The sequence below is a fragment of the Mobula hypostoma genome, chromosome 8 (assembly GCF_963921235.1).
Source record: "Mobula hypostoma chromosome 8, sMobHyp1.1, whole genome shotgun sequence".
Classification (NCBI taxonomy): Eukaryota; Metazoa; Chordata; class Chondrichthyes; order Myliobatiformes; family Myliobatidae; genus Mobula; species Mobula hypostoma.
This window is the reverse complement of record NC_086104.1, coordinates 124,511,754-124,534,631: the sequence shown is the minus strand read 5'-3', so window position 1 is coordinate 124,534,631 and position 22,878 is coordinate 124,511,754. Positions and strand designations below refer to the sequence as shown.

General features: G+C 44.9%; 1 protein-coding gene across 2 annotated transcripts in view; it reads left to right on the top strand.

Annotated features, from left to right (window-relative positions):
* Positions 1 to 12,326: 12,326 nt before the first annotated feature.
* Positions 12,327 to 22,878, top strand: part of lipeb (lipase, hormone-sensitive b) — an 88,591-nt gene continuing 78,039 nt past the window's right edge. The window contains exon 1 of one of the 2 annotated variants that reach the window (XM_063056720.1): positions 12,327 to 12,427. In XM_063056720.1, coding sequence (XP_062912790.1) covers positions 12,364 to 12,427 — 64 coding nt within the window. In that variant the 5' untranslated portion in view covers positions 12,327 to 12,363. Of the gene's footprint in view, positions 12,428 to 12,563; positions 12,664 to 22,878 lie in introns of those variants that run through there. The other variant, XM_063056722.1, reaches the window with a different exon arrangement.

Genomic DNA, 22,878 nt, shown 5'->3' with positions numbered 1-22,878 from the left:
AAGAGCATGTCTAGGCCATTCAGCCTATCGAGTCTGGTCCGCCATTTAGGCATGGCTGATCCACTTCCCTGTGAACCCATTCTCCTGTCTTCTCCCATAACTAATCAAGTACATATCAACCTCCACCTTAAAAACACCCAATGACCTGGCCTTCACAGCCATCTGGGGCAATCAATTTCACAGATTTACCACCTTTTGGCTGAAGAATTTCCTCATCAGTTCAATTCTAAATAGACATCCCTCTATTCTGAGGCTGTACCATCTGGTGTTAAGACTCCCCAACCATAGGAAACATCCCCTCCATGTCCACTCTATTGAGGCCTTTCAACATTCAATAGATTCCCCCTGCCCCACCCAATCCTTTTAAATTTGGTAAGTAAGGTCCCAGACCAGCAATCGCCTCTCAAACAATCAGTTTTTCATTCCCAGAATCATTCTCAAGAACCTCCACTGAACTGTCTCCAATGTCCTTTCTTAAACAATGGACCTGAAACTGCTCACAATACTCCAAATGAGGCCTCACCACTGTTTTATAATGCCTCAACATTCCATCTTTGCTTTTATATTGTAATCCTCTTGAAATGAATGCTAACATTGCATTTGCCTTCCTCGCCATTGACTCAACCTGCAAATGAACCTTTAGGGAATCCTGTACGAGGACTCCCAAGTCCCTTTATGCCCTGGATTTTTAAAATTTTCTCACATTTAGAAAATAGTGTCTGCTTTTATTCCTTCTGCTAAAGTGCATGACCATACTCTTCTAGACACTGTATTCCATTTCCTACTTTTTTCCTCATTCTCCTAAACCGTCCAAGTCCTTCTGCAGCCTACCTGCTTCCTCAGCACCAGCTGTCCCTCCACCTCTCTTCGTATTGTCCACATACCTGGTCACAACGCCATCAATTCCGTCATCTAAATCATTGACATATAACGTAAAATGAAGTGGAACATCACTAGTCACTGGCAGCCAATCAGAAAAAACTCCCTTTATTCCCACTGCCTCTTTCCAATTAACCAATGCTCTATCTGTGCTAGAATCTTTCCTGTAATATCATGAGCTCTTATCTTATTAAGCAGCCTCGTCTGCCGCTCCTTGTCAAAGGTCTTCTGAAAATCTGAGTACATACCGATTCTCCTTTGTCTATCATTTTAAAGGATTCTAACAGATTAGCCAGGCAAGATTTTCCCTTCAGGAACTCATGCTGACTTTGGCCTATTTTAACATGTGCCTCCAAGTACCTCTGAAACCACATCCTTAACAATCAAATTCAACAACTTCTCAACCACTGAGGTCAGGCTATAACTTCCTTTCTTCATCCTCTCACTCTTCCTGAAGAGTGGAGTGACATTTGCAATTTTCCAGTCCTCCAGAACCAGTCAAGAATCTAGTGATTCTTGAAAGATCTTTACTAAAACCTCCACAGTCTTTTAGAACTGCAGTCTATCTGGTCCAAGTGACTTATCTACCTTCAGTTTCCCAAGCACTTTCTCCCTAATAATGGCAACTTCACTCACACTCTCGAACATCCAGCGTACTGCAAATGTCTTCCACAGATACCTATTCAGTTCATCTGCCATTTCCTTGTCCCCCATTAGTACCTGTATCTCTTCTGTGTCATTTTCCAGCAGTCCAATATCTACTCTCACCTCTCCTTTACTCTATATATAGAAAAAAAAACTTTTGGTGTCTGCTTTAATATTGTTGACTAACTTACCTTCATGATTACCTACAGTCCTGATGAAGGGTTCCAGCCCGAAACGTTGACTTATCGTTTCCACAGATGCTGCTCGACCTGCTGAGTTCCTCCAGCGTGTTGTGAGTGTTACCTTCATGATTCATCTCCCTTCCCCGCCCATGGCCTTTAAAACTCCCTTCTGTTGGTTTTTAAAAAGTTTTCCAATCCTCTAGTTTTTCCTCTATTATATGCCCTCTCTTTTGCTTTTATGTTGGCATTGACTTTCCTTGTCAGCCACAGTTATATCATCCTGCCTTTAGAACATTTCTTTATCATGCACCTTTCGAATTTCTCTTGGAAACTCCAGCCACTGCTGCTCTGCCATCATTCTTCATCATCCCTGCTTGTGTCCCCTTCTAATCAACTTTATACTTACACTTTATTGTCGCCAAACAATTGATACTAGAACGTACAATCATCATAGCGATATTTGATTCTGCACTTCCCGCTCCCTGGATTACCAATCGATAGTAAATATTAAAAATTTAAATTATAAATCATAAATAGAAAATATAAAAATTGAAAGGAAGGTAGTGCAAAAAAACCGAGATGCAGGTCCGGATATTTGGAGGGTACGACCCAGATCCGGGTCAGGATCCGTTCAGCAGTCTTATCACAGTTGGAAAGAAGCTGTTCCCAAATCTGGCCATACGAGTCTTGAAGCTCCTGAGCCTTCTCCCGGAGGGAAGAAGGATGAAAAGTGTGTTGGCTGGGTGGGTCGTGTCCTTAATTATCCTGGCAGCACTGCTCCGACAGCGTGCAGTGTAAATTGAGTCCAAGGATGGAAGATTGGTTTGTGTGATGTGCTGTGCCATGTTCACGAGCTTCTGCAGCTTCTCCCAGTCTTGGACAGGACAACTTCCATACCAGGTTGTGATGCACCCGAGAAGGATGCTTTCTATGGTGCATCTATAAAACTTAGTGAGGGTTTTAGGGGACAGGCCAAATTTCTCTAGTTTTCTCAGGAAGTAAAGGCGCTGGTGGGCCTTCTTGGCAGTGGACTCTGCTTGGTTGGACCAAGTCAGGTCATTTGTGATATTGACCCCGAGGAACTTAAAGCTTTTGACCTGTTCCACTTGCACACCACCGATTTAAATTGGGTCGTGCGGTCCGCTACTCCTTCTGAAGTCAACAACCAATTCCTTTGTCTTGCTGACGTTGAGGGATAGGTTATTGTCTTCGCACCATGCCACCAGGTTCTTAATTTCCTCTCTGTACTCAAACTCATCATTACCCGAGATATGGCCTACAATTGTTGTGTCATCAGCAAACTTATATATTGAGTTTGATGGAAACTTGGCTACACAATCATGGGAGTACAATGAGTACAGCAGGGGGCTGAGTACACAGCCTTGTGGGGCACCGGTGCTCAGAGTGATTGTAGAGGAGAGCTTGTCAGAGCTTATTCAGCTCCTCTCTCATACCTCTATAATTCTCTTTACTCTACTGTAATACTAATACATTTGACACTAGCTTCTCCCTCTCAAATAGCAGTGTGAATTTGATCATATTACGACCACTACCTCCTAAGGGTTCCTTTACCTTATGCTCCCTATCAAATCCAGTTCATTACACATCACCCAATCCAGAATAACTGAACCCCCAGTGGGCTTAACCACAAGCTGCTCTAAAAAGCCATCTTGTAGGCATTCGACAGATTCTCTCTCTTAGGATCCAGCACCAACCTGATTTTCCCAAACCACCTCGATCCTGGATTTGCTGTCAGGTTGCCAGCAGGTTTTAAGAGTGGGCTCCCTCACATCCAACCTTCTGACTCTCAATACAGGAGCCCCTCAGAGCTGCGTACTAAGTCTACTCCCTGTATACCCATGACTGTATCACTACCACAGCTCCAATGTGCTAATTAAATTTGCTGACGACACTACATTGATTGGCCTTATCTCAAACAATAACAAGATGGCCTTATCTCAAATAATAATGAAGTCATCTCTCTGACGTGGTAGTGTCAAGAAAACAACTTCTCCCCCAATGTCGCAAAAACAAAGGAGCTGGTTGTGGATTACAGGAGGAATGGAAACGGGCTAATCCCTATTGACATCAATGGATCTGGGGTTGAGAGGGTAAACAGCTTCAAGTTCCTCGGCATCCACATCACTGAGGACCTCATGTGGTCTGTACACACCAGCTGTGTGGTGAAAAAAGCACAACAGTTCCTCTTTCCCCTCAGACGGTTGAGGAAGCTTGGTACGGGCCCCCAAATCCTAATAACTTTCTATAGGGGCACAATTGAGAGCATCCTGACTGGCTGCATCACTGCCTGGTATGGGAACTGTACCTCCCTTAATCGCAGGACTCTGCAAAGAGTGGTGCGGACAGCCCAGCGCATCTGTAGTTGTGAACTTCTCATGATGCAGGACATTTACAAGGACAGGTGTGTAAAAAGGGGCCGTAGGATCATTGGGGACCCAAACCATCCCAACCACAATCTATTCCAGCTGCTACCATCCGGGAAGTGGTACTGCAGCATAAAAGCCAGGACCAACAGGCTCTGGGACAGCTTCTTTCACCAGGCCATCAGACTGATGAACTCACACTGATTTGAGTGTACTCTATATTACATTGACTGTTCTATTTATTATAAATTACTATCATTGCACATGGCACATTTAGATGGAGATGTAACATAAATATTTTTATTCCTCATGTATGTGAAGGCTGTAAGAAATGACGTCGAGTCAATTCAATATCAGAATCCCCCAAAAATATCGTAACATTACCTATTTTACATGGCTTTCCTATCTTCTGCTGCAATTTGTAGCCCACACCCTGGCTACTGTATGAAAGCCTGTATATAACTCCCATTAGGGCCTTTTTATCCCGGCAGTTTCTTAACTCTACCCACAAGAAATCAACATCTTCTGATCCTATATCACAGATCCTAAAAGTGGCAGACGGAACACAGTTTTGGGAAATGTATGATAATGCATTTTGGTAAAAGGAACGATAGTGCAGACTATTATCTAAATGGGGAGAAAATTCAAACATCAGAGGTGCAGAGGGACTTGGGAGTCCTTGTGCTAGACTCCCAGAAGATTAATTTACAGGTTGGGTCTGTGGTAAAGAAAGCAAATGCAATATTGGCATTTATTTCAAGGGGAATAGAATGTAAAGGCAAGGAGATAATACAGTCTTTATAAGACACTAGTCAGACCGTACTTGGAGTATTGTCAACAGTTTGGGGCCCCATATCTCAGAAAGAATGTGTTGTCATAGGAGAAATCCCAGAAAAGGTTTACGAGGATGATTCCAGGAATGAAGGGGTTAACATATGAGGAGTATTTGGCAAATTTGAGCCTGTACTCACTGGAATTTAGAAGAATGCGAGGGGATCTCCTTGAAACCTACCAAAGTGGACAAGGTGGATCTGGAGAGGATGTGTCCTATGGAGGGGGTATCCAGAACTAGAGGGCACAGCCTCAAAATTGAGAGGCAACCTTTCAGAACAGAGGTAAGGGGGAATTGTTTAGCCAAAAATAGTGAATCTGTGGAATGCCCTGTCACAGACTGGTGGAGGCCAAGTCCGTGGTATATTTAAAGCAGAAGTTGATAGTTTCCTGATCGGTCAGGACATCAAAGGATATGGTGAGAAGGCAGGTGTATAGGGTTGTGTGGGATCCGGGATCAGCCATGATGAAATGGCAAAGCAGATTTGATCAACTGAATGGCATAATTCAGCTCTAAAGTCAGATGGTCGCCTCTTTAAGGATTTGATTACATTTTTTTTACCAACAGAGTCACACCACCCTCTCTGTCTAGCTGCCTGTTCTTCCAATACAGTGTGTATCCTTGGATATTAAGCTCTCAACTATGATCTTCTTTCAGCCACAACTCAATGATGCCCACAACGTCATACCTGCCCATCTTTAACTGCACTACAAAATATATCTCATATATTTTACCTGTACATTGCATGTATTCAAATATAACACTCCCATCACCCTTTTCAATTTTGTTCCCATTTTACACTACAACTCGTCTCACTGACTGCAATTTCACCCTATCAACTACCTGTCCTTTCTTACAGTGTCACTACACACTACCTCTGCTTGTAAGCCAACAGCCCAATCACTTTGGTTCCTATCCCCTGCCAAATTAGTTTAAACCATCTCTAGCAGCTCTAGCAAACCTACTGACAAGGATATTAGTGCCCTTCGAGTTCGGGGTAAACTGCCTCTTTTTTACTGGTCATACTTTCCCCAGAAGAGATCTCAAGGATCCAGAAATCTGAAAGACTACTCACTACACCAATTTCTCAGCCATGCATTGATCATCTAATTCTCGTCTTTAACAGCAGGCAGCACGGGCAGCAATCCAGAGATCGCTACCCTGGAGCTTTTTACTTAGCGCCCTAAATTTTCTGTTCAGGACCTCCTTGCCTTTCCTACCACAGTCTTTGGTTACAAATGAGATAGGGAACAAAAATCATCTGACCCCACTATTATAAGACGATCGGATATTCATCTAGTACGATAAGACTTTGCAATCTACTTCATTGTGGCCTTTGCACTTTATCGTCTGCCTGCACTACAATTTGTTTAACTGTAACACTTTATTTGGCATTCTGTAATTATTTTACCTATACTGATGTGACGAGCAGTCCTGGGTATGACTCTAAACTGCAACCAGTGATGAGGCTCTGATCGGGGACTTTCAGAGCTTTGGGGAAAGTGGAGTTACCCCTCAGTCATTCATTGCTCCCGGGGCCGCTCTGACCTGGAACGGTAGCATCTGCAAGGGTTCCTGCTCAGGATATGAGCGAAGGCCAACAGCAGATCCGGCAGGTTCAGTAACTGAACTTACGACGGAGAAGGTAGATGAGCTAGGACCTCAAATGTCAATGGCTATAGTGCAGGCATTTGGCTATTCAATGGCTATAGAACATTTGGGAAGAGTCACCGCTTGAGGATAAAGGGGAAGCCTTTTAGGACAGAGATGAGGAAAAACTTCTTCACACAGAGAGTGGTGAATCTGTGGAATTCTCTGCCACAGGAAACAGTTGAGGCCAGTTCATTGGCTGTATTTAAGAGGGAGTTAGATATGGCCCTTGTTGCTAAAGGGATCAGGGGGTATGGAGGAAAGGCTGGTACAGGGTTCTGAGTTGGATGATCAGCCAGGCTCGAAGGGTCAAATGGCCTACTCCTGCACCTATTTTCTATGTTTCTCTGTTTCTATGTTAAGAGAAATGGTAATTTCTTTAGTTCGCCCAATGGAAGGCAATAGCAAACCACCGTTGCTAGATTCTAGGTTTCCTAGAATCTACTTGCTAAGAAAACCATGGTCAAGCTCACAAAACGTATCACACAACAACAGCGTCAAAAGGATCTTCAAGATAACTCTGAAGATGCTTCGCTCGGTAGGGTAAATTCTGAGCAGCAGGGGATCCCCGACCGTCTTCAAGCTACTGCTCATAAAATTCAAGTAACACAAAAGAAAATTATTGCCACTTGGAATGTAAGAACCCTATATCAAGCAGGAAGATTAGACAATATGATAAATGAAATGGAAAGACTAAAGATTAACATCATGGGAATTAGCGAAGTTCATTGGCTAGGTGCTGGAACATGTCAGAATATAAATAAAACACTAATTTATTCTTGTGAAACATCCCATACTAATGGAGTAGGAATTCTTATGGATGAAAACATGGCAAAAAGTGTTTTAGGACATTGGGCAATATCAGAAAGAGTGCTCCTTGTTAGATTCAGAGGACATCCATTTGATTTAGCAATTATACAGGTATATGCACCAACGACAGATGGATCAAATGAGGATATAGATAAATTCTATGAAGAGCTTGAACAAGCAAAGAATGGATGCAAATCTCAAGATACTGTTATTGTTATGGGAGATCTAAATGCTCAAGTAGGACAAGGTGCTAATGGAAATATCATAGGAAAATTTGGACTGGGGAAAGAAATGAAAGAGGTGAGAAATGAGTAGAATGGTGCAAGATGAATAATCAGGTCATTATGAATACCTACTTTAAAAACCATCCAAGACGCTTGTGGGCCTGGAAAATTCCAGGTGATAGCACTAGAAATCAAATTGACTTTATTACTATAAACCAAAGATTTAGAAACTCAGTGACTCAATGCAAAACATATCCAGGTGCAGACTGTAATAGTGACCATAACCCAGTAGTATGTCATGTAAAAGTAAAACTTAAAAAACTAGAGAAGCAAAAACCTGAACAATCCTTTGACTACTCGCAATTAATTAAAGAAAATATAAGACAAAAATTTACAATTGAAGTAAGAAATAGATTTCAAAGACTCGAAATAGAATCTGTTGAAGATGATAGCAATCATGTAGAAATGAAGTTTAACTCTATAAAGGATGCCTTGGTAGAATCAGAAAAGTCAGTGATTCCTAAAAAAGAAAAAAGCACAAGGAATAAATGGATGACAGATGAAATCAAAAATCTAATGGAAGAAAGGAGACAGAAGAAAGCAAATCTTATAGAATATAAGTTCATAGATAAAAACATTAAAAGCTTATGTCGAAAAACCAAAGAAGAATGGTTAAACCAGGAATGTGAGCAAATAGAAAGAATCCCTATTACTGATCCAAAAAGGTTACATCAACAAATGAAGAATATCACTGGTAAAAAGCTCCTCTGTTCTTCAGGTGGATGTTTGAAAGCAAAGGACAGTACCATTATCATGGAAAAAAATGAGATTATGAACAAATGGACTGAGTATATTCAGGAATTGTTTGAAGATGATCGAGGCAAAAAAAACAAAAATTAAGAAGAACGTTGAAGGTCCAAGTATTTTAAAATCTGAAGTTCGTAATGCAATTAATAAGATGAAGAAAGGAAAGGCAGTAGGTCCTGATGAATTAGTAACAGAACAAATTATCGCCCTTGAAGATTATGGAATTGAAAAACTTACTGATTTAATCAATGACATTTATGAAACTGTCACAATGGTGAGGGCATTGGTAGCAAGGGTGAACCCAAATGCAAGACACATCTTGTGAGGTTACTGAGATTTAGTTTATTGTTTGATACCAGGAGAGCAAGGCAGGAGCAGGAATAGCGACCTGGACAAGGACTCAGGAATACGACTAGGCTGGGACCAAGGGTCTGGGCTTGGACTCGGAATCGGCTCCCTGAACTAGAGGAGACATAAAGAGGCTAGGGTATGGACTCCGAGCCTGAGACTAGGCAAGGACCCAGTACCTGGGTCTTGCCTTGGGCTTGGACCCCAGAACCTGGCATGGACATGACATGGGCTAGGGAGAGGAGGAACATGGAAAACAGAGCCTCGGTCTCGGGAGAGCAGGTACATGGAACCATGGACACATACACAGGACACAGAGCCGGGACCCCTCCTTGGGTACAGGACATAGGGCCGGGACTCACACACAGAACAGACAGCCAGGACCCCTCCTTGGGTACAGGACATAGGGCCGGGACTCATGACCCTCCGCGGGGCAACGGCAAGATGGCCTGACTTACCCCACGGAGGCGAGGACAAGACATGACAAGCCATGACCCTCCCCGCAGGGTAACGGCAAGACGGCCAGACTTACCCCACGGAGGCGAGGACAAGACATGACTCCCCACAGGGCAATGGCAAGTCAGCCAGACTTACCCCACGGAGGCGAAGACAAGACAAGACCAACACGAAAGAACACCAGACAGTACCTATCTAGCTCCAGCGATAGAACTAGACCGAGGTGCAGGCGAGGGCTGCAGATGAGGGCTATAGGCGAGAGGGGCAGAGAAGGGATTCAGACAGGGGGTTAGGACAGGAATCACAGACCGCCAGGGCCAGGACTTGACTCAGAACTGGGAAGCCACCAGGGCCAGGACTTGACTTGGTACTCGAATGCCGCCCGGGCCAGGACTTGACTTGGGACTTGAATGCCACCAGGGCCAGGACTTGACTTGGGACTTGAATGCCGCCAGGGCAAGGACTTGGACTTGGAACTTGAATGCCCCAGGAGCCAGGACTTGACTTGGAGCCTCCGGGTAGTGGCGAGCTCTCGACTTGGCCCGGGAACAGTAGACAGCGGTTCTTGATTCCCTTCGGCGGGTTAACTGACAGACCCACCTCGGTGAGGCAACTTTGCAGGCTCGCTTTGGCAAGGTAACTAGACCAAGTTGCTCTGGTGAGGAAAGGCGAATTACCGGCACTTGCTTCAGGTGGAGACTAGGCTTGCTCCGGCCAGATGACATTGGCACGCCGTACCTTGGTGACTTTGCAAATGCTCCCGCACCGAACGGCTGAAAGCCGGAGACTATAAACTACCGGTTCAGCCGAGCATTAATTGCCTCTAATCACCAAAGTCGAGGGACACAGGAAAACAGGGAATCAACGGTCCGGATCGTAACATAAACAAGGTAAATTTAAAGGGACCCCAATCCGGACCATGACATAGACTGAAATAATACCAGAAGAGATGGAAAAAAATCAGTATTTATCACTCTTCCTAAGAAACCTGGAGCAATAGAATGTGAATTCATAGGACCATAAGTTTAATGAGTCATATCACCAAGATACTTCTAAGAATTTTGATGACAAGAGCTAAAAGTAAGATACAAGCCGAAATAGGTAAAGAACAATGTGGTTTTGTGAAAGACAAAGGTACAAGAAACACAATATTGATGTTAAGGATACTATCAGAACGAGCTATTCAAGTGCAAAAAGATTTGTTTGATTGTTTTATCGACTACACAAAATCACTTGATAAGGTGAAGCACAATAAGTTATTTGAAATATTACAGGAAACTCTGGATCTAGATTCAAAAGACCTCCGCCTAATCAGAAATCTGTACTGGGAACAAACTGCCGCTGTAAGGATAGATGGAGAAGTGAGTCAGTTTACGAAAATCAGGAGAGGTGTTACACAAGGGTGTGTCTTCTCCCCTGATTTATTTAATGTGTACAGTGAAACAATATTACAAAAAGTAAGAGACATCTTGGGAATCAAAGTTGGCAGTGAAAACATCAATAATTTCAGATATGCAGATGACACTGTGTTAATTGCAAGTACGGAGGAAGAACTACAAAACTTAATTGATATAGTTGTTGAAGAAAGTGCAAAAATGGGTCTATCAATTGCAAAAAGACAGAATGTATGGTGATACCCAAAAATAAGGAGAATCGTATCCGCAGGCTGAGAATAAATGGGGAAGACATAAAACAATTACAGAACTTTTGCTACTTCGGAAGCTGGGTGACATCAGATGGCAGGTGCGACATGGACATCAAAAGAAGAATAGGGATGACGAAAGACACCTTTACGAAGAATGAAGAGTATACTGACCAATACTAAACTAGGCATGACAACCCGCCTCAGAGTACTGAAATGTTACGTTTATTCAGTTATGTTATATGGCTCAGAATGTTGGACAATATCTAGTAACATGAGGAAACAAATTGAAGCAGCAGAGATGTGATTTTTGAGGAGGATGCAAAGAATATCATGGACAAAACGAATATCTAATGAGGATGTCATGAACAGAGCAAACACAAAAAGAGAAATAATGTATGAGATCATGAAAAGGCAACGTAACTTCATTGGACATGTGATTAGGAAAGAGGAGTTAGAAAGCACCGTAATTGTGGGCACGTGGCCAAGTGTTCCAAGTGTTAAGGCATTGAACTGGCGATCTGAAGGTCGTGAGTTTGAGCAAAGTGCTGTGTCCTTGAGCAAGGCGCTTAACCACACAGTGCTCTGCGATTACACTGGTGCCAAGATGTATCGGCCTTTGCCCTTCCCTTAGACAACATCAGTGCTGTGGAGAGGGGAGATTTGCAGCATGGGCAACTGCCGGTCTTCCATACAATCTTGCCCAGGCCTGCGCCCTGGAGAGTGAAGACTTTCCAGGTGCAGATCCATGGTCTCGCATGACTAACGGATGCCTTAATTATGGGAAAGATTGAAGGGAAGAAAGCAAGAGGAAGACAAAGACAAATGATGATGGGGACAACAGCCAGAGAACTGGAAATGAATACCAATGAATTGATCCATTTGACCCGAAACAGGAGTGCGTGGGCCATGGCAATCAAAGCTCAAACTGGGCATGGCACATGATGATGATGTGACAACCTGATCAGTATGGATAGTACGTTCAACGTTTTTCACAGTACCTTGGTACACGTGACAATAATAAATCAAATTCTCAGGCTCTTTCCCGCCCCTTCCCTCGCACAGTCATCTTTCCACTCAGCTACGATACAGAGTGGGCACCCGAGACCCTGACTGTCCAGAGGCGGCGCGAATCTCCGGCCGTTTTGTTTCTTAATCCAACTTCCGCGTTCGAGGAGCAACCCGCCCCCGAGCCCCAGTCTCCGACTCCCATTCGCTCGCAATCCCGATGACGCAATTGTAGACCGTTGGGGTGCGAACCGTGACTGGCGGGGCCTTCTGAGTAGGAGATTGCGATTGGGTCTGCGCTCCCAGGGAGGCTGATTGACACGAGTAGCCTGGATTGGGATTGGTTGAGATAGGTGCCCGGGGCGAAGGGACGGGAGGCTATGGCGCTGACACTGGCGTTGATTGGTAAATTTTATCCAGGGGACGGTTTCTGAAATTGGCTTGAGGCGGAGGCGGTGATTGGTCGGCAGCCTTTGCCGGCCGGTGGGTGTTGAAGATGGCGTCGGGCGGAGCGGCGCCGGGGTCGGAAGGGAGAAGCACAAAGGTCCGGCCGCTGGCAGGTGGGTACCTGTTACTATGGAAAGCGGTTACCCCGGTAACCTCCCTCGTGCGTGCCCGTCAAGGGGGGAGGGGGGTCGGTGAGGGTTGAGGGTGTACCTGGACCTGGACCTAATCCGGAGCGTTGGTTTCCAGGGAGACCCCGTCACCAAGGAGACCCGCCATGTTGGCCGATCTCAAGGACCAGCTCCGAGACGTTGGTTACCGGGGCAACCCGGGATGAAATTCGCAATCTTGGGTGAGGAGGATCGTTGCCATGGGGATGTGGGGAAACGTGGTTACCAGGGGGATGATGTGGGATGGGTGCCACTGGGATCTGGAGAGATACAGAGCTGGGAATCTAGTTACTGGGCTAGTTCTGAGTGGTGAGAGGAGATATTAGGATTGATGTTCAGGAAGTCTGAGCAGTAAGTGTTTGGTGTCCGAGCTTCCCGGGTCACTGAGTATATTTGCCTCAGTAACATTACTGATGCATTGCTGTGTACCAATTCCCCAGCCTCTTTCCCACCCCTTTCCTCTCATCTTCCTGATCAGCCATGAGACCCTGACCACCCTGAGGTGGCCCAGAGCACCAAGTCCTGATGGCCACAGCCTTTTAACTTGCAGCTCAGAGTTTCCTAATAACCCTGCTGTGTTAACTGTGGCAAGGCAGTGCTCACTCACTGATACATAAAGGCATCAGTGAAACAAACACCATCCCAACACCCCAACCCAAATGGACAGCCTGGACTGATGAAGGGTATTGACCTGAAATGTTGACTGTCCATTTTCCCTCCCCCAAATCAGGTGCTACCTGACCAGCTGACCTCCCCTCTTATCCCTGATTGCCACTGAACCGTCCCTTATTATCCCCCTTTTCCCAAATTACTTCCCATGTACCCAAGAAGTAAATGTGGTGGTGTTCCTGAATTTTATGTGTGGCCACAGCCTAGTGCTGGTTAATCCCAGTTGGCCTTGGATTGGATTTGCATTTGATGTGCTGTGACATAAGGTACAACTCCATTCCAAGGACACAGACACCGGGGATCAGGAACATGGATAGGTTGGACTCAAGGCCATTGCTGGCAGCGCCTGCTTGTTTTGGCTCAGTTTGACAATCTACAGCTTGCCTGGTGTGGCTTAACATGCAAATTGGAGCTAACAGAAGAGTTGTTATTATGCTTAGAATGTTTGACTGCTGTGTGTCATCCCAGCCTTCGTATCTCTGCCATTGCCTTTGATGTCTTTGTTAACCATGGACAGTCAGTGCCTCTGTCTTTTGTAAATAACAAGTACTCAGTGGGGCTTGGAAGTCTTTCAGTGGGAGGTCAGATCTAACCATGTTGTCATGGTATGGGGAGACAATTCAAAAAATAACAAGGATGGCTGTTATGATTCCCTTTGATGGCATTAGTGCATCAAATTGGAATCAGGTTTATTATCACTGATACATGTTGTGCAAATTGTTGTTTGTGGTAGCAGTGCAGTACAAGACATAAAAATTACTGTAAGTAACAATAAATAAACAGTGCACGAGTCGAGTAATGAGGTCGTGTTGGTGGGTTTATCGACCATTCAGAAATCTGATGGCAGAGGCTGTTTCTAAAAGGTTGAGTGTGGGTTTCCAGATTCCTGTATATCCTCCCTGGTAACAGCAATAATACGAGGGCACATCCAGGATGGTAAGGGTCCTTAGTCTGAGTCTAAACCCTCTTCAGCATCTATTCTTCCTATGCACTGGAGCCTCCATACCAGGCACTGAAGCAACCAGTCAGAATGCTCTCCACTAAACAAGCTCGTCACTGGTGACATACCAAAACTACTAATGAAGTATAGCTGTTGGCATGTATAGTAAGTGTTTTGGGCCCAGGATAGATTTTTGGAGCTATGGATGGCCAGGAACTTGAAGCTGCTTACCCTTTCCACCACTCAGCCCTCGATGGAGACTGGTGTGTGTTCTTCCACTTCCCCTTCCTGAAGTCCACAATAAATTCCTTGGTCTTACTGACGCTGAGTGCAAAATTGAACCAAAGGGTGTGCAGGAATACTGTAGAGACTCTGTTTCTATGACTCTCGATTATAATTCCATATAACCTTTGAAAGTGCTGGGCTAGTCAAAGGAGAGGGCGGTAAAACGTATGTTGTGTTGAGACTTCATTATCACTGACTTTATTCCAGAATTTAACTTGAGCGCGTATCTCTGAATCACTAATCGAGACCCCTGGATTAGAATTATACAGTCTCTTCAGCCGAACTCATCCATACTGACCTGAGTTCATCCCATTTAACTGTGCTTGGCTCATATCTCTCTTAAAATGTTCTATCCGTACTTTTTAAAATCATGTGTGCGCCTCCATCATGTCCATAAAAGCAAAGGAGAGGGATACAATATAGTAAAAATTAGTGGGAAGCGTATAAAAACCAACAGAAGGCAATAAGGAAAGCAAAGATGAGATATGAAGGTAAGCTACAAAAAAGGATAGAAGCGTAGAAACCCTACAGCACAACACAGGCCCTTCGGCCCACAATGCTGTGCCAAACATGTACCTACTTTAGAAATTACCTAGGGCTACCCATAGCCCTCTACTTTTCTAACCTCCATGTCTCTTAAAAGACCCTATTGTATCCACCTCCACTACGGTCGCCGGCAGCCCATTCCACACTCTCACCACTCTGCGTAAAAAAACTTACCCCTGTACGTACTTCCAGGCACCTTAAAACTATGTCCTCTCGTGATAGCCATTTCAGCCCTGGGAAAAGGTCTCTGACTATCACATGATCAATGCCTGTCATCATCTTGTACACCTCTATCAGGTCACCGCTCATCCTCTGTCACTCCAAGGAGAAAAGACCAAGTTCACTCAACTTATTCGCATAAGGCATGCTCCCCAATCCAGGCAACATCCTTGTAAATCTCCTCTGCACCCTTTCTATAGTTTCCACATCCTTCCTGTACTGAGGTGATCAGAACTGAGCACAGGATAGTATAAGTTTTTTTTTCAGATCTACTGCTAAAAAGAGTAGAAGAGAGGGAGAGTGAATCTCAGTCCACTGGAGATGACACTGAAAAGGTGGTAATGGTGAACAAACTCAATAAGTTCTTTGTGTCAGCCTTCATTGTGGAAGACAGCAGCTGTATGCTAGAAAGTCAGGAGGCATAAGTCAGTGTAGTTGATATTACTATGGAGAAGATGCTTGAGAAGCTGAAAGGTAGAAAAGTCACCTGGACCAGATGGACTACACCCCAAAGTTCTGAAAAAGATAGATAAAGAGATTGTGGAATCATTAGTAGAGATATTTCAAGAATCACTAGATTCTGGAATGGTTCCTGAGGCTTGGAAAATAGCAAATGAACAGAAGGGGTCAAAAGACAAGAAATTATAGGTCTGTTAGCCTGACTTCAGTGGTTAGTTAGACATTAGAATGAGTTCTTAAGGATGAAGTTTTGGGGTACATAGAAGCAGATGATAAAATAGGTAGATGTCAGCATGGTTTCCTAAAGGGGAAATCTTGCCTGACAAATCAGTTGGAATTATTTGAGGAAATAACTGGCAGGTTAGACAAAGGAGAGTCAATAGGTGTTGTTTGATTGGATTTTCAGAAGGCCTTTGACAAGGTGTGTTGCAAATGAAGCTGTTAACCAAGATAAGAAAGAGCCCATGGTATTATAGGAAAGATGCTAGCATCTATAGAAGATTGGCTGACTGGCAGAAGACAATGAGTAGGAATAAAAGGGGTTTTTTTCTGGTTGGCTACAGGTGACTAAGTGGTGTTCCGCAGGGGTCAGCATTGGGATCAGAATCGGTTTTAATATTACTGGGACATGTCATGAAATTTGCTGACTTCTTTTCACATTATATGTCAATGTGAATGGAATTGATGGCTTTGTGGACAATACAAAGATAGGTAGAGGGGCAGGTAGTGTTGAGAAGGCAGGGAGTCTGCAGAAGGACTTAGATAAATTAGGAGAATGGCAAGAAGTGGCAAATGGAATACAGCATAGCAAAGTGTCTGTCGTGTACCTTGGTAAATAAAGCCAAAGACTATTTTTGAAATGAGGCTAACAATGAAAGCTAAGAGAGAGGCATTAAAAAGACTCAATTCTCTACTTGAGAAGACCTTGACTTGGCAGATGACATTCTTATCACAGACATTCCTATCACATGCATACCAGTTCATGTAAGAAAAAACAGAGTCTGTGTACCTTTGGTGGACAGGTTGGACTCAAAGTCAGCCAGAAGAAGACTGAGACTATAGCCCTCAATATAGTCTCCTCCTCCCATCGAGACATATGGCTTCGACTTACCCAACACCAGCAGATTCACCTACCTGGGCAACATCACTCAGCAGGATGGTGGGACCAAGGAAGACATCCAGTGCACACTCAGCAAAGCTAGAAACATCTTCAGGTCAATGAGCGACATAGGGGGATCAACCAATTACAGCGTCCAAAGGTGAAGCTGCACCAGAGCTGCGTTCTGTCCACACTCTTGTACGGGTCAGAATGCTGGCGCATGACAGAGAATGACCTTTCCAAGGTGTTGTCATTCCACAGCATGAGCCTCTGGAAGATCAGCAACCACCCTCTACTGGTGGGCCACGTGTGAGCTAATGGTACTAGCTCTAGTTGGCATGCTTCCTTTGGCCCTGTTGCTGTGCTGTAGAACTCCATGACTATATGAGGAGGTTCAAGATAGAGTGCTTGACAAGATGAGTGGGGAACTAGAGTATTTTTATAGTTAGAACAAGGTAGCTTGTGAGGTCCAGAGTACATCTTTAAGATACCAAATGTTATTTCAAGAGTCTGCTAACAGCAGAACAGAAAATGTCCTTGAGCCTAGTCATACATGTGCTCAAGCTTCTGTGTCTTCTGCCCGGTGGGAGGAGGGTGAAGAGAGAATGTCCGGAGTGGGAGGGAATGTTGAGTATGTTGGCTGCTTTACAGAAGCAGTGAGAAGTGTAGACAAAGTTCGTGGAGGAAAGGCTGGTTTCCATGATGTGCTGAACTGTGTCCACAACTCACTGCAGTTTCTTGTGGTCTTGGCTAAAGTAGTTACCATACCAAGCTGTAATGTGCCAGTTAGGATGCTTCCTCTGGTGCATTTGTAAAAATGGAATCAGATGAATAGTTGGTGATACATCAAGGAACTTGAACTGTCAGTCATCTCCACCTCAGCGCCATGATACTGATGGGGGCATGTACTTCATCAGACATAGAGCCACAGAATAGCCAAAGCAAGAGGTGACCCCATAACTTTGCTGCACCACCTTTAACGTGGTCATCACCAGTAACGTCTTCCCACCCTCTCCTCCCTCATTACTCCAACAAACCTTGTGCTCCACAGTGGTTTATGACTCCATTTCACCAGCATCCTTCCCCAGACAAGTTTGTTTTATGCAGAGAGTGGTAGGTGCCCGGAATGTGCTGCCAGGAGTGGTTGTAGAGGCTGATATGATAGAGGCAATTAAGAGGGTCTTAGTTAGGCACATGAGGGTGTAGAGAATGGAGAAGATTAGATATTGCATATGCAGAAGGGATTAGTTTGGTCATTCATGCAATTAGCAAGAACATGGCTTCAACTGTTGTAAGGCTGGTGTTTAATTACTAGTTTAATGGCCCATTCTTGTGCTGTACTGTCAGATGTTTTATGATTAGAGGTATCTGCCACAGAGGTGGAATTGAGGCATTGGTCAACCACAATGATGTCAAATAGTGTGGGGCAGGCTTGAAGGGTTGGTTACCCTGCTCAAGTTCCCGTTCCCCTGTGGTCTTGGTTCAGGGTAAGCTAAGCCTTGACAGGAATGGAATCAGGAAATGTTCTAGCAGTTATAGCTGTGGACAACAACTGGGACTTTTAGTAAATCAAACTTTACAATTAAAGGAGTTGGTGGAGTGATTAATAAATTAGAAAGGATAGGTGTAGAGAACACATTTGTAACAAAATATTTTGCTACAGGAAGTGTTTCTGGTGCACTTTGTAGGAGAGGGAGCTACAGGGCTGTGGGGAGAGAGCAGGGCAGTGGGATTAGTTTGGGGACTGATATAGGGCTGTGGGGAGAGAGTAGGCAGTGGGATTAGTTTGGGGACTGATATAGGGCTGTGGGGAGAGAGCAGGGCAGTGGGATTAGTTTGGGGACTGATATAGGGCTGTGGGGAGAGAGTAGGCAGTGGGATTAGTTTGGGGACTGATATAGGGCTGTGGGGAGAGAGTAGGCAGTGGGATTAGTTTGGGGACTGATACAGGGCTGTGGGGAGAGAGTAGGCAGTGGGATTAGTTTGGGGACTGATACAGAGCTGTGGGGAGAGAGTAGGCAGTGGGATTAGTTTGGGGACTGATACAGGGCTGTGGGGAGAGAGTAGGCAGTGGGATTAGTTTGGGGACTGATATAGGGCTGTGGGGAGAGAGTAGGCAGTGGGATTAGTTTGGGGACTGATACAGGGCTGTGGGGAGAGAGTAGGCAGTGGGATTAGTTTGGGGACTGATACAGAGCTGTGGGGAGAGAGTAGGCAGTGGGATTAGTTTGGGGACTGATACAGGGCTGTGGGGAGAGAGTAGGCAGTGGGATTAGTTTGGGGACTGATACAGGGCTGTGGGGAGAGAGTAGGCAGTGGGATTAGTTTGGGGACTGATACAGAGCTGTGGGGAGAGAGTAGGCAGTGGGATTAGTTTGGGGACTGATACAGGGCTGTGGGGAGAGAGTAGGCAGTGGGATTAGTTTTGGGGATTGATACAGGACGGTGGGAAGAGAACATGTCTAAAACTCAAATAGAAAATGCTGGGAACACTCAGCAGTGTCATAGTTTGTGGTGAGACAAACAGAGTCAACAGTTCCCAGAACAGAACCTAATATCAAATGTAAACTAATTCCACAGCCTTCGACAGGTCCGTGGAGGGGCGAGCCTTGAAGAGATGTGGGTTGAACGCAGGAAATTGGCAATCGCTTGGCGGGCACCATGGTCAGCATGATTGTTGGACCAAGGGGCTGTAATGCTCTATGACCATATGACTAAAAATAGCCAATCGCATTTTAAGATTGTCTTCATTATAAAGGAGTGCATTGCACAATTGTTCACCATCTCTGGTTTTCTAAAGCATTTAATTGCTTCATCTGCTGTCCCTCAGAATTGGGAATGACCTGTAATCACTCAGATTCAGCATCTGTCCAGGCATGTCCTTCCTACAGTGTGGTGATCAGAGTACACAGTACTTTAGCTGTGGTGTGATCAATGTCTCATGAAGTTCAATACAGGGTTTTATCCTGAAACAAGGATGGTTCATCTCCCTCCCGCACCTCTCCAACAGATTGTTGCTCTAGGTTCTAGCATCTGCAGTCTTGTGTGTCATGACTTTCCTGCTGTTGTACGAGCAATCTAACCCTTCACTCCTACACAGCATAACCCTCCATTTGTCATTCAGCTGTGTGCCTATTGATGTGTCTGCCTCTACCACCACCTCTGTCTCTCCCCTAAACCTTCCTCCAGTCACCTTAAATGGATATCCTCTCATTTCTGCCTCTTTATCAAGTCACCTCTCATCCTCCATTGCTCCAGAGAGAAAAGTCCTATTTCACTCAACGTTTTCCTAATAAGACATGCTCTCCAATGCAGACAGCATCCTTGTAAATCTGCCCTGTACCATCTCCAAAGCATCCACATCATTCTCCTGCATGTGACTGTGTGTGTGTGTGTGTGCCTGAAATTGAGTTGCCCTTGGCCCTGTGCTATCAGGTTAAAGAGGTATGTGTAACATTGGAGTTTGTTCACACCAGATAAAGTGGTGAGAAAGGGCAATGTCTGAACAACATCAGCCGAGTTGGACCAAAGTCAGCATCGATCGGGTTCTGCTCTGTCACAGGGATCTGACACAAAGCTATTCCAGATGTATTAACCTAAAAAAGTTTAAACTCTTCCAGGGGTGCCTACCCTAAAGAAGTTTAAATCTTCCCTTCGATGGGACGTCAGTGAAACCCTCACTCACTGAACCCCCTTTGTGATCTCTGCAGCTCTTCGACCACGTGCTCACCTATCACCTTGTGCTTCTCCCTCCTCTCCCCCCACCCACCTTTTACCTCTACCCCTCATCTTTTTTCTCCCCAGTCCTCCTGAAGGGTCTCGGCCCGAAATGTCAACTATACTCTTTTCCATAAATGCTGCCTGGCCTACTGAGTTCCTCTAGCATTTTGCGTGTGTTGCTTGAATTTCCAGTAACTGCAGATTTTCTATTGTTTCTCTGGGTGTACGTCCTTAGGGTTTTACATCAAGTGACCACACAACTGTAACACAAAACAGCATAAAGTTAATCTCTTCCTCCTTTGCACCTTTGGACTCTGGAAGCAGTTAAAATTTTCACTGTGCAGTTAATTCAGTAGTTGTTGTTGAGGAAGGAGTGTTCATAAAGTTGAAGTGCTATGTATGATAAAGGACAACTCACACTTTGCTGATGCTTTCTGCACCCTCTGTCTCTCCCACCTGCTTGTCTCTCTACCCCCCCCCCACTGTCACTCTCTGCACTCCCTCCCTCTGTCTGCACTCCTCTCTATGCTTGCTTGCTCTGCGCTCTCTTCACACATCTCCTCTCTCCCTATCCCACTACCCCCCTCCCTCTCTCCATTTTATTTATCCACTCTGCCTGTATTTCCACTTTTCTGGACCTCTCTCCCTCTTTGATCCTCAGTGACCAGTGTTTTCTCCAAAGCTGCTTCTTGGCCCCCTTCCTGCTAGCTCATCCCCCCGCTGACTCCCTCACTCCCTTCAGGTCCATCTTGCTCCCTTCCTCCCACTCTCCCCAGCACCCTGTTTCCTTGTCTTCCTCCCACGAGTCGCTGTGCTTATTATCCGTCTGACTTTCCTTCCTCCCCATCGGATGCTCAATATGAGTCCACGGTTTAGGCTGAGGTTGTTTCTTTGATGGTGAATCCTCAGTCAAAACCTATAATGTGTTCCAGCTGAGGCAGTACTCAGTTGTGAGGTCCCCATCCAGTGCTGAGCTGGAGACTGGTTTCGTACCATTCAGATCTCTGTGTGTGTGTGTGTTGGGGGAGAGGGTGATGTTATAGAACCACGCCATCATTTAACATAGAAAGAGGCCTTTCAACCCAATCACGTTTGAGCTTATTCTCCATCTACACTAATCCTGTCTGCCCACGTTAAGATGGTATCTGTCTCTTTCTTGCCATATTAAGTTTCTGTTTGGATGTGTGGCACTGACTCAAACGATATTATTTTTCCACACATGCACACACTGTTGGGTGGGGAGAGATGTCTGATCTATCAAACAAACCACATGAATTATGTTGTTTAATTAGTTAGTCATTGACTCACTTTGAAATATTAACATGTTGACATAACACTGTTAATCTGGCAATGCTACCAGCTCAATGCATCACAGACTAATGCATCTCTGGGCCTCTCTCTACTCGATGGAGTTCAGAAAGATGCGGAAGGTGGGAGGGATCTGTATTGAAACTTCCCAGATGCTGAAAGGCCTGGATAAAGCCAATGTGGAGAGGATATTTCCATCGGTAAGATCTGAGGGCACAGTCTCAGAATAAAGGGTGTTCCTTTGGAACTGTGACAAGTTGAAATTTCTTCACTGGAGTGGTGTGAATCTGTGGAATTCGTTGCCACAGAGAGTGGTGTAAGTTGAGTGACTGGGTGTAGTTAAGGCAATGATTGATAGGTTCTTGCATGGTAGGCAGGTTAAAGATTACAGGGAAAAGTCATGAGAATAGAGATAAATTATTAGTCATGATTGAATGGCAGAGTAGACTCAACAAGTTGAGTGGCCCAATTCTCATATATGTTATGATCTTATCGTCACACATGCTCGGACAGATCTAATGGAACTTTGCAAGAATGGGGATGGGGGAAGAGCTTCCACCTATCAGGGTCCTTTAGCTTAAGGTGTTCTACCACCATAGCTGAATGGTAGCACAGAATGGACAGCAGAGTCTCAAAGAAGCCAGCAGTCCCAACATCAGTGGCATAGAGTATTACAGCATGGAAACAAGCCCTTTGGCCCATCTGGTCCATGCCATTCATGCTTTCTACCTGAACTAGTCCCGTTTGCCTGCACTTACCCATCTTTCTCTGAGCTCTCCCTATCTACGTACCTGCCCAAGTATCTTGGTAATTGTAACTACTTCTAGCACTTCCTCTGTACCCACCATTGTCCATGTGAAAAAGTTGCTTTTCCCACTCTCGCCTTACCCTGTGCCCTCTAGTTTTAGATTTCCCTGCCGTGGGGAAAAGAAATTGTGACCATTCATATTATCTACTCCCCTCATAAACTTATAAACCCCCATAAGGCCACCCATCATTCTCCTTTGCTCCAGGGAAAACAGCCTATCCAGTCTCTTCTTAAAACACGTCTTCCAGTTCCAGCAACGTCCTTGTGAATCTTTCCTGCACCATCTCCAGCTTTATGACATCCTTCCTACGGCTGGTGACTAGAAATACACACAATGCTCCAGG